An 11,880-nucleotide genomic window follows, 5' to 3' on the forward strand; every position below is an offset into this window, starting at 1 on the left:
AGAAACAGAATGTACAAATATGTAACTCTAGCATAGCAAGAGTTTTCCTGTGTGGTAACAGGGTAGGTCCTTGAGTGCTTGTGACATGGCTCCCCAAGGATAAAATATTATAAAAGGTGCCTACAGTTTAGATATAGAGTTCCTCTGGCCAGCAATAGTCACCACTCCATGTAGGCTAAGGAGATAAAAGTATTTTGGGTATGCATCCACAGAGATGAGAGAGCTGCAGAGAGCCAAGTCCACTCACTGGTTTGCATCACAGTAGCTTCATCTGGGCCCAGCTGTCATTTTCACCACCTTTTGGACACAGCCTTTTATAGGCCCCATCTCATATACAAAAGTGACTGAATCTTTTATTTGGAGTATTAATAATGTATAATTTCTTCTTTTTCTACTTAAAATTTTTATTTAATTAAAAATCTCATTTTTACATGCAGATATTTAGAATGACTAAAATTTGGAAAATTAAATTTCCAATCATCACAAGATATATTTTGCCAAATAGGAATAGTTATGATAGAAACATTTTTCAAATCTTTTCTTATTGTAATCTTCCAAATAAGAAAAACAGTTGATTCAATGGGGAAAAAAATCACTTTAAAGATAAAACTAACATAAAAAGTGAAAGAATTATAATATATACAATACTTATATATAGATGAATTACCATCTCTCAAACAAAGCATTATTTTGTTTTTGGTATCTTTTTTTGTGTAGCAAGTAGCTATGCCATAGTTTTAATGCTTATCTTTATTCAGTCTTAACTCTACCTTCTAGTTTTAATGGAAGTTCATGGACAGATCCTCTTTAAAATGCTCAAATTCTGTTTCATTATCTTCTGCCAAACATCCCTACTCTTCAGATCATCTCAAAACAAGTAGGTTTAAGCCTTTCTCTATCAGTAACCAGTTCAATGCAAATGATTCTTTTTATCAAATAAGGATTCAACGATCAAAAAAGAGGCCTAAACTGGGCAAAATACAAAATGATGGGAGTGCTTCTGATTTGGTATGACAAAATCTGGTTAGGTTGTTGAATCTATTTGGCCCAAAATTTCTATTTCTTAGCCTTGATCAAAATGATCAATGGTTCTCCATCACAATCAAATTAAGTGCAAATCTCTAAAATAGACTTTCAAAGTTCTCTACAATGTGGATATATAGCAGACAGCTTTTTTGTCTGTGTAGTATCCTTTATACTTCAGTAACAATAATATTGTAGTTTGAGTAGGGGAGGCATTCCTCCTCCAATTTCATTCTATGAGGTTTAAGTGGGAAAAGGCCTTCTCATTGGCTCTAGAGATAGGCATATGACCTAAGCTTGGTCAATTAGTCAACAGTGATCAGTTTAGCTTGGGACACATGGCTATAACTGGACCAATGAGTCAGCTTTGAATCTTTTGCTGGTACTACTTAGAAAGAGGCAATCTCTTTTCACTGGAGATGGCAAACTTTTCCTTGTAAAAGTTTATCTGAAAGTGAAGGAGGCACAGATAACAGAACTAAGAGATGAAGAATTTTAGACCACATCACCTGAATGCCCAAAGCCAGCTCTACACTTGGACTCTGTAAATGTGTGAGCCAATGTATTTCTTTTCTGACTAATATACGTCCCAATCTAACTTTAAGATTCCCTACTATATTCACTGTCCCAGCTAACCTGGGCTACTTTCTGTTCCTTAAGGAACAGAGCCATTTTTTTAACCTCATGTAACCAGGTACCTTCACTCCATCACCAACTTTTGAAATCCTTTCCATCCTTTAGAACCCATCTTAGCCACACAGTTCTCCAAGAGTCTCTTCTGAGGTTACTCCTAACTTAATATAGCCTTTTTCTCCTTTGGTTTATACAATACTTCGTTTTCAACTGCCTTATAGCTTCAGTTTCCTGTTTTGTGTTGTGATGTATCTATCTTATCCCTCTTAGAAAAGAGGATGTGTGCTTTACTTAAATGTTTCCCATCTACAGAGTTTCCACATATTAGACTCCCTATGGATTTATGGTTATACATTAAAATATTAATTAGTAAATACCTTTTAATAGAATCCCACATTCCTTTTTTTCCACCTTTATCATTAAGGATATCTTCTTTAATTTTGTCTGGCTTTTTCTGCACCTAGATAGTATAGTAAAGAAAAATTTTAGAATTTAGCAGCTTTAAATATTATGCTGCATGGTTAGAAAGTGAAACACATTGGGCAGGGTGACCCTTGTTATCTAAAAGAGTTGCAGTAAATGAAGCCAGGGGATATCTTAGTACAACATTATATACACGATCTGGTTTTAGCCCCTTGTTTAGTTCTTTTGGTGGTTACTTCCATACTCCTAGATAATGTGCTTACACTTGTATTTACTGATTTATCAACTTTGGACATATCCACTAGTATATCTAGATTCATAGGGTTTAGACATTCGTTCTTTGTGAAAGATGAGTAGTTCACTGCGTCATCCATTTTATCTGAAAGTTTTAATAAAATTCTTGGAATTTTATTGTTTTTATTTTTTTCTTGTGGTGAGGTGTTTCTTTTTTTACCACATACCTAATACTTTCCAGTTTCTTGTTTATGTTACTTGTCTGGAATTCCTGTCTTCTTGAAGACATTTTTCTTGAAGCTTAACAATTAACTGCCTGTTTCTTTCTAGGCCCTGCTTTGATTTTTGAATTAATGACACTATTTCTTGAAGTACCTATCTTCCTTTTTCTTTGTCTTTATCTTCACTGTGCTGGCAAATACCTTCAAGAAGGGATGTGAAAATGATTTTTCTAAATCTTTGCAGTACAAAAATCTACTTTATTTTGCCTTCACATTTGATTAAGAATTTGGCTAAAGAATCTCAGGTTCAAAATAATTTTCTTCAGAACATTAAAGGCTGTTTTGCTGTCTTGTAACATCTATTTTGAAAAAAGAAATGTCAGATGCTAGTGTTAGTATTATTCTATTGTTGTGGCCTGCCTTTCTCCCTGGTAGTTATTAGAATCTTATTTGGGGACTTTCTCACTTGTCCTAGTCTGTGGACCCTTTTGACATGAACATTTTTATCATTCTTTAACTGTGGTATACTTTCTCTCCTCAGTTTTCTGTTTCTTCTTTCTAGGATTCCTAATAAGTGGGCTACTAAAGTTCACAGGCTAATCCTTTATGCTGCTTATCTTTTCTTCTTCCTTTCTCTTTTTGTGTATTTCTGAGAGATGGATGATGAGGAAATAAAACTGTTAACTAAAAAACAACTGAAGGACCTAGGTGGCTAGAATGGTTGACCCTCAAAGATCTGATGGTTGTGGTGAAAGAGTTAGATCTACTCTATACTATGGACCAACAGGTTAAATTGGAACCAATACATAGAATGCAAAAATTCAGATCAAGAAAAAGAAAACTTAAACAATTTTTCAATCGTCAAAATTACTCAATGATGGAATCATCGCCCCACTACTCCAAATAATGTCTCTCTCCCATTTGGAGGGCTAGGATAAAACTAGCTGAAATGCTGGTCCTAAAGGACTTGGGCTGACTTAGTAACTTAAGCAGCTGGTTTGGGTTTTGTGGAGTTTTTAATCTGGAATGGCCAGAAAGGAATGTATTCAAGTTGAGTGTGAGTTCCTGTTGAGAAAGGAAGTTAAAGCCACAGGAGAAATAGTATTGAAGATGAGTGTGAGCAGCATGTTTAAGTGATCACTGATAAGGAGTGGAGGTGAACAGGAATGTTATGATGTGGAAAGCGAGGTAAAAATAGGTGATACAGTAGTTTAGGATTTAGGCAATATATAAGGTGAGAGCTTTGGTAGCCTCCTATTATTGAATCTTAGAGATCCCAACCATATGGGTATTTCCTATTAACTTTCTACTCTACTGAATTTGGTTTCATTATGTACCGAGTACTAAGAGATGTGTGTTAATGTCCTAATATAATAGAGAATTGTCAATTTTTGTTTCTAATTCTATTTCTGCCACATATGTGACTTTTTTATTTTTAGTAATGTTATTTGCCATAATGTCCAATATCTCTGATATTAGCATAGCTATACAAACTTTGTTTAGGTTAGTATTGCCCTAGTATACTTTTTGTCACACTTGTATTTTTTTCATCCTCATCCTGAAGCTTTATTCTCATGTATTAGATGTACTTTCTGAAAACAACATATGGTTGGGATTTTAAAAAAATCCAGTATGACAATCTCTGTCTTTCAATTGGAACATTTAATCCATTTACATTTAATATAAGTGGGTTAAATTCTAACTATTTTGTGCATCTTCTATGTCCCATATATTCTGCTTTATTTTTCCTCCTTTCTTATTCATGTTGATTTGTTTTATTCTATTTTTCCTCTTTATTATGACATTGTGCCTCGTTTCCATTCTTTCAGTGGTTATCTTAGATATTAAAAAAATCATATTTGCCCTAAGGGCTAAAAGTAATCATTACTACTGCTGTGGTCAATATAAGAACTTTAAGTGTTAGTGCATACAACCCTATTTATCTTATGGCTTAAATGCTATTATTACGTTTTTAATTCTATATATTTTTAAAATCCTCATAAGACATTATTATTTCATATATTCATTGTTCAGAAACTCTCACATATTTACTATTTTCTTTTCTCTTCATTCTTTTTTTCAAACTCAAACCTTCTACGATTTTTTTTTTTCTTCCTGAAATTCTTTTAGAATTTCTGTTAGTGTGAATATGCTGGTGACAATTTCAATTTTTAATTTGTATGAAAATACCTTGTTATGTTTCCTCTTGAAAGCTAGCTATCTTTTCAGGGTAAATTACTGTTGGCTGGCATTCCCCTTTCCATTTTGTGCTTTTAAATATCACTCCAGTATCTTCTGGTTTGTTACTGCTGAGAAATCAACTGTCGGGCTAACTATAGCTCTTTGAAGGTAATTTTTCTTTTTTCCTCTGGTTACTTTCAAGATTTCTCTTTGTTTTGGTTTTACACAGTTTTATCAACAAGAATCTAGGTGTGATTTTCCTGTGTGGGAATCACTGGACTTCTTGAATATGCAAATTGGCATCTTTCCTCAATTCATGAAAATCCTCAGCCATTATTGCTTCGAATATTACCTGTACCTCATTCTTTCCTTCATCACCTTCTGGAACTCCATTTAAACTAATTTATTTATTCAACACTCATAAAGCACTTTACAAAGCTAAACTATCTTATTCTCCAAACGGACATATAAGGTAGGTTCTGTTATTACCCTAAATTTATAGATGAGGAAAATGAGACAGAAAGAGGTCAAGTAATCAGTCCAAGGTCACACAGCTAGTAAGTAACAAAGCCAGGTTTAAATATAATCCTGTTATCTCAGATTTCTCTATTCTCTATGCCTTTTATGCTCTCTCCTGTATTTTCCAGTTTTCAAATGTCTCTGTTGCACCTGGGATACTTCATTCTCTCTTCAGGCATGTAAAAGTCATCCATTGAATTCTTAACTTTGGTTACTGTATTGCTCAGTTTTAGAAGTTCTACTTAAAAAAAAAAAAAGCAGATATGGACTTTTGATAGCTTCCTGTTCATTGTAATTGTTTTTAAGCTTGTCTTTTATTTCTTTAAACATTGTAAGCACAATTGTAGTCCGCAACTGTCAGCCTGTGTCAATAATTCTAATATATGGAGTGTTTGTCTGTTTTCTGTTGTGGTTTCTGTTTTTTTGTGTGTGTATTTGAATATATTAACCTTATTCTAGAGATATATGGATGTTTCTGCCAGATATCTGTACAATCTTACCAATCTAGAATTATTTTAGTACAAATTCAAGGCTCAGGGTTCCCTGGACTACTTAGATGATACAAACTTGGGCTAAAAGACTGTGTGGGATAATTTCCTATGGTTCATCCTTACCCTGAAGCTATAGCCAGCTTATTATAGAGAGTGTTTTCTAATAGATTACCCACTTTATGTGGATCCAGAGTTTTAATTTTTGTCCCCATCACCCTGTAGATTAAATCAAAACGAGAGTTCAAGTGTACCAGTGTGGGCGGATGTTCTTAGAACAAAAGCATCTTGGGATGAGAGAAGCTTCGGCGCTTGCTTTCTTCACCAAGGATCTTATTTTCCATTTAATTTTGGTTTTGTATTTCCTTATTCTCTTTATTATTTCATTAATGTCAGCTCCTCATTGTTTTAAGATTAAAAAAAAAATCTTACTCAACATTTTTACTAGTTTTAAGTAGGTGGGTTGGTCTCAAAGGACCAAATCTGCCATTAATGAACTCATTTTCTCTCTTCTCTTTCTTTTTTTTTTAAGAAACTTTTTCTTTTCAGGGCTAGCTTTTAGACCTATGTTCCTGATCTTATCCCTGGAGCCTAATTTGTAACATTATCTGGCTAGAGATACAGTAGATATAGTAGACACACCACAACTTAAAAAAAAAAAAAAATCATTCCTTTTCTTCTATATTCAAGCTCTCTGCGTTGCCCCCGTGAACTTAATCCTCTTTTTTCTTTCATTGTCAGAGCTCTAATGTGATGTTTTAGGTAATAAAATTGTAAAATTATTGTAAACCAAAAACTATTTAATTAAAAAAAAATTCTCAGTATTAAGAACAGAGACTATAAAGAGCTTCTGCCTCACGTACTTGTACTTCAATTATTTTACTCCTGAAGCTGTTCAACACAACAACAGCATCTCCTAGGTCTGGCTGAGAGTCAGTCCCTTCATGCCTAAAAGTAGAAAAATGTGTAAGGATCTATAGTTAGTCAAGAAAAAAAAGACGGTATACATAACAATAAATTCATTTTGCAATAAATATAAGTATACTATCACTGTGTATATGTCATATTTGCTATTTCTATAGTCAATTAAGATATGCTACAGTACACTACAATTTTTAAAACTGTTCAATTTTAACTTAATAGAAATTAAAATTACACAAAAGTAACTCACTAAATTTGATATTGTCTAATCATTCAGAAAGCTCAAATTATCGCTTATCTTTGCTGTTGTGTACAAAGATTATCACAAGTCAATCTTTTATATCTCTGTTATTTGCAATAATTAAAATATGAGATATTTTCTAGACTTTAAATTGTTTATATATCATAACCAAAGGAATTCTACACTTTCCAACAAGTTTTCAATATCTAACCAAACATTTTCAAATACTAAAATTTGAAGTATATCATTAAACTCATGACTGAAAATGTGTCTATGATGTCCATCTATATCAGATGAATGTTTCTATATTACACATATTTGTCTAGTTTTCAAAACTGCATAAACAAATCAAATGACAGTTTTGCTCAATAATTTTTTGGATACTGTATTATGTACTGAAAAATGCTTCTGTAAAAACATTTATAAAATGAATTTTGTCAAAGAGAAAGCAATGAGATGTTGAAATAGTAGATACTTTAAGTTCAGTCAGATTTATAACATACACTTGAACATTTTTCTAAAATAAAAACCTGGGGATTCTAGTACCGTGTTGACTCACACACGCTTTTGACTCCCTCTTACTCCCAATTCCCCATGTGAGGTGGCTAAACCAAAGTAGAAGGCACAGCGCTGCCCAACAATTACCACTAGGAAATACAAACTGCTCCAACTTATGTAGTAGAAATGTCAAGTTTCTTACAAGCCTTCAAGAGCTTCCTGTCCTAAATGTTACTCAGGGCATCAGCAACTTTAGCTGCTAAATTCACTGAGACTAGGATGGAGCCAGGAAGCACAATACTGCGGCTAGACCCATTCGAGGTCTAACGCAACCTCCCTCAATGCCACCAAGTGGCCGCGGTGGTAGTGATGAAGACGCTTACTCTACTTCAGGCACTATTTCAAGCACCTTAATAGATGTTAACTCATTTGATCCATGCAAATAACATTGGAGGAAGGTACAATTATTGTCCTAGATCCAAACAGGTAGTTTGGCTCTTTATTATTGCACTATTAGACTTTTGTAAGTAATGTCAGGCAACTAAAAATCACTGGATACGTGAGGACAGTCAGCAGCTTAAACGAAGAGAACAAGCTAAGCAGTTGAAGAATACAGACTTTATTGATAAAGAATTAATGCAAGAAAAGGGGAGCATTCAAATAACATTCTCACTGAGATTTGAGAATACTGTATCTCAGTAAAAGCCACTTACTTCAAAATGAAAAGTTTCACAACATGTCAGGAAGCATTATACACACGTTTCCTGGATTTCTAAATATAAATATCATTCCAATTTTTGTAGAGGTGAAGTAAATCACACTGCCTCTCATTTCTTATCCAAAACACTGGATGGAAGAAGATAATGATGAAGGCTTGTTTCAAGTACTCCAAGAAAAATTAAAATGCTATTATCAGTTTTATGAAAAGCAAAAAAAGTTTTAGGCCTTTAGGATCAAGAGTATATAGTATAAATGTTTCCGAAAAAAATAACTAGAAATGTAGTGCATATTATGATATAGCACCAAAAAAAGTTTCATTCTGAAACTTTTTAGCATATATTGTAGAAGTTAGAAACCTAAAAACTTTTTTGTTGTTATTGTTCCTAGATTCTTTTGCTACTATGGTTCTGGTTTAGATTCTGCTAAACAGATACATTTGCATGTGATTTGGAATTTAAAAGTAAGGTAGGGAAAACACAGTGATGCTTGGCTAGTTTCTTTTGGCAAGCAAAGTCATGTAGACATAGAGATTTTCTACATTAGTTTCCAGTGTGCAACCTCTTAACTTTCTGGGTACTGAGAGACAGTGGACATATTGATACGTACTGAGAGACAGTGGACATATTGATGGTGCTGTTTCACTTTTCTAATCATGGGAGAGGCAGCAGCTCTTTCTGGTTGGCCAGTTCCTTGACTTTGTTCTGTTATCCATTTCTGGACACTAGCTCTGGAGAGCTTGCCCCTCCAACCCTTCCTATTACAGTCAAGAATCCATTTTCCTGTGTTAAATCTTTGAAAGCTTTTGCCAGGCTGTGAGTCTCCACCACCACACCTTTGTGGGGAATATTACCTTCTAATCTTAAATTCAGTAAGGAAGACACTTTAAAAGTAAAGCACTTTGTAATGTATTTTCTGAGGCTGGGAGACATAGAAGACTGTGCCTTGCTCATGTCTGGGAAAATTAAGTGGAATATGGACCAGTATCTGATATTTGAGAATTGAATTATTATTGCTTTAATCCAGGGGAATGCTGCTGCCCTTGAGACTGACCTGAACTCCTAGAGTTTGCCAGGAAAGTGATGTGTAAATTTCTCATGGATCAAACATGGCCAAGCAGGAGAGAGATTATGTTTTGTTATCACCATGGTGTAGTCATGCATCCTGCCAATATGACGACCTGGCGATATGAGGAAATCTCAGCAAAAACAGGCTGTGGGTATAAAACAGGATGCCTGAGACTGAGGAAGTTAAGAGAAACCAGCTGGAACAGAGATGCACCAATGGGGATCAGGGAATCAAAGGAAAGTGAGGTATAGCAATAGAGACCTAAGAGCCCACAGAAGTGCTCCACCAACAGTGAGCTACAACCACTACCAGGGCCACAGAATACAAAGCTGTCTTACAAAGGGACCAGCTCAAGGAATTGTGGGAAAAGAACAGAAATTATTTGAAATCTCTCCTGCCTCCTATATAAAACAGAAGTTGTAGTTCAGTCCCAAAGGTACTAAACTTACGTACAAATGGTAACTTGGCAATTTGTTTTTCTGCAGATTTCAAAAGGAAAGTCTAGCATAATAATTTAGCACAGTGAAAGCACAGACATATGTGTTAAGTATTTGATATTTTCTATAATTTAATGAGGAAAATCTGAGAAGCGTTTGTCTAATTTTAATAGAACTATGCAGATTTTCTTTTTTGGAGAGAATAATTTTATTGAGTATTTTTGTATTCAAGGTAAATAACAGTCAACAGAGTCACGGTAGATGATCTGCAGTTAAAGATTACAATAAGGTGAACAGACATAAAAAGTACACATGCAAAGATATATCCAATAAAAAGTCAAATTTAAAATTATGAAATTATTTAGCCATGGTTTTAAAATCTAGACTTAGAAACTCATGTCAACATTATTTCAGCTTAGTTTTTCAGAATATTTCAGTAATATTTTTTTCAGAAATGTAATATCAATTAGAATTAGATCATAAATTGGGATAAACAGAATTCTCATTTTTGTCATATTTTATTATTGACTTGTTTTTGATTACTGATATTTTAATTTCAAAGAAATTTTATTAGAGTAGTATCATTTATATTTTTCCATTTTGAATATTTAGTGACATATTAATCACATTTAAGTAAATTATGACTGGAAGGTTTGTGGTTTTATTGTTTATAAGTAATAAACAAATTTGAAATTATTTCTATTACCAAAAATTGTCTAACTATGGGTAAAGATTAGTTTTCTACTAATATATTAGTGGTACTTAAATATAACATCAGAGACTATTTCTCCCTAAACCATCTATTTATATAGATTGTGCATGATAGCAAATAGCGGTACAGATAAAATAGAACCTAAAAGACTGTATAGTTTTATATAACATATGTTATAAACATTATATATGAGATAGTGTACATATATACATAAAATACAACAATATAAGTAATTGTAATTTGTAAAGAAGAAGGAATAAGTGGAGAGGAAATGGGCAATTACTTAATATGTGAGACACTGCATTCTATGATGATTATCTCATTTATTCCTTACCAAGACCCCACAAGCAGACAGGATAATCTCTTCTCGTTATGAGGAAATAAAGATTCCAGGTGGCAAAGAAACTTACCTAAGGTTATACAGATAGCTGGTGGTAGAGAAAAGATCTCATAGTTTATCTAATTCCAAAAGGCTTTTCCCTTTGCAAGAAGCAATGATGAAACAGAAGTGGCAGATTTAGAAACATTATGTTCCTGGAAGTACACCGAGTTCCTTTACTCTCTGCACAAGATCAAAGAAGCTTGGGCAAAGCATGAACCATTTTTGAAATTACACCTTGAAACCACAGTTGTTATAGGAGTCGATATAAATGTCAGTGTATTTTGCTCATTTTCTGTGCCACCATAGCACTCATTTATAGTATTTATAATGTATTAATGGTCACTTATTTTCTTAACTGTCTTTCCTACTGGGATAAGCTGTGGAAGGATAGCATTTGTGTTTTGTTCACTTATTTTTATCCGATGTTTCCCTTTTACCTGCCCACCTGCCTTTCCATCCCCAAGCAAGCAGTGACCTGATTTGTCACTATAGTTTCTATTATCTAGCGTTTTATAATTTATAAAAGGAATCATACAATATGTACTCTTTTTTTGGCCTTCTTTTACTCAGCACAATTATTCTGAGATTCATCTATGTCACTGTGTGTATCAACAATTCATCCTTTATTTTGCTGGGTAGTATTCTATCATATGGCTATACCTCATTTTGAATATCCCTTCACTTTTTAACATTTGGGTTATTTTCAGTGTCTGGCAATTACAAATAAAGCTGCTATGAACATTAATGTATAAGTCTTTGTATTAATATATATTTCTTTTTATTTGGGGTAAATATCTATAAGTGAAATGCCTGGATCATATGGTATATGTGTATTTAAATTTTTAGGAACCTGCCAAACTGTTCCAAAGTGGTTGTACTATTCTACATCCTCAGCGGTAGTGTATGATAGTTCCTATTGCTCCATATCCTCACCAAAACTTGGCAGTGTTAAGACTTTTTTAATATTAGTCATTCTAATAGATGAATGGCAATATCTCATTGCAGGGTTAATATGCATTTTCCTAATAACTAACGATGTTGAGCATCTTTTTTGTGCTTATTTGCCATATATATCTCCTTTGGTAAGGTGTCTGTTCAAATCTTTTATACATTTTTTCTTAATGTTGAATTTTGATAGTTCTTTATATATTCTATACATAAATTCTCTGTTGGATATAGGCA

The 11,880-nt window shown here is 33.5% G+C and overlaps 1 protein-coding gene across 2 annotated transcripts in view; it reads right to left on the reverse strand.

The window, feature by feature from the left end:
* Positions 1–11,880, reverse strand: part of UGGT2 (UDP-glucose glycoprotein glucosyltransferase 2) — a 150,078-nt gene that overhangs the window by 29,115 nt on the left and 109,083 nt on the right. For both annotated transcript variants that reach the window (XM_023528008.1, XM_023528007.1), the window contains exons 31-32: positions 6,586–6,670; positions 2,034–2,116 (exon numbers count right to left, since the gene is read on the reverse strand). In XM_023528008.1, coding sequence (XP_023383776.1) covers positions 2,034–2,116; positions 6,586–6,670 — 168 coding nt within the window. The remainder of the gene's footprint in view (positions 1–2,033; positions 2,117–6,585; positions 6,671–11,880) is intronic.

The sequence above is a fragment of the Pteropus vampyrus genome, unplaced genomic scaffold (assembly GCF_000151845.1).
Source record: "Pteropus vampyrus isolate Shadow unplaced genomic scaffold, Pvam_2.0 Scaffold21, whole genome shotgun sequence".
In the NCBI taxonomy this organism is placed as follows: domain Eukaryota; kingdom Metazoa; phylum Chordata; class Mammalia; order Chiroptera; family Pteropodidae; genus Pteropus; species Pteropus vampyrus.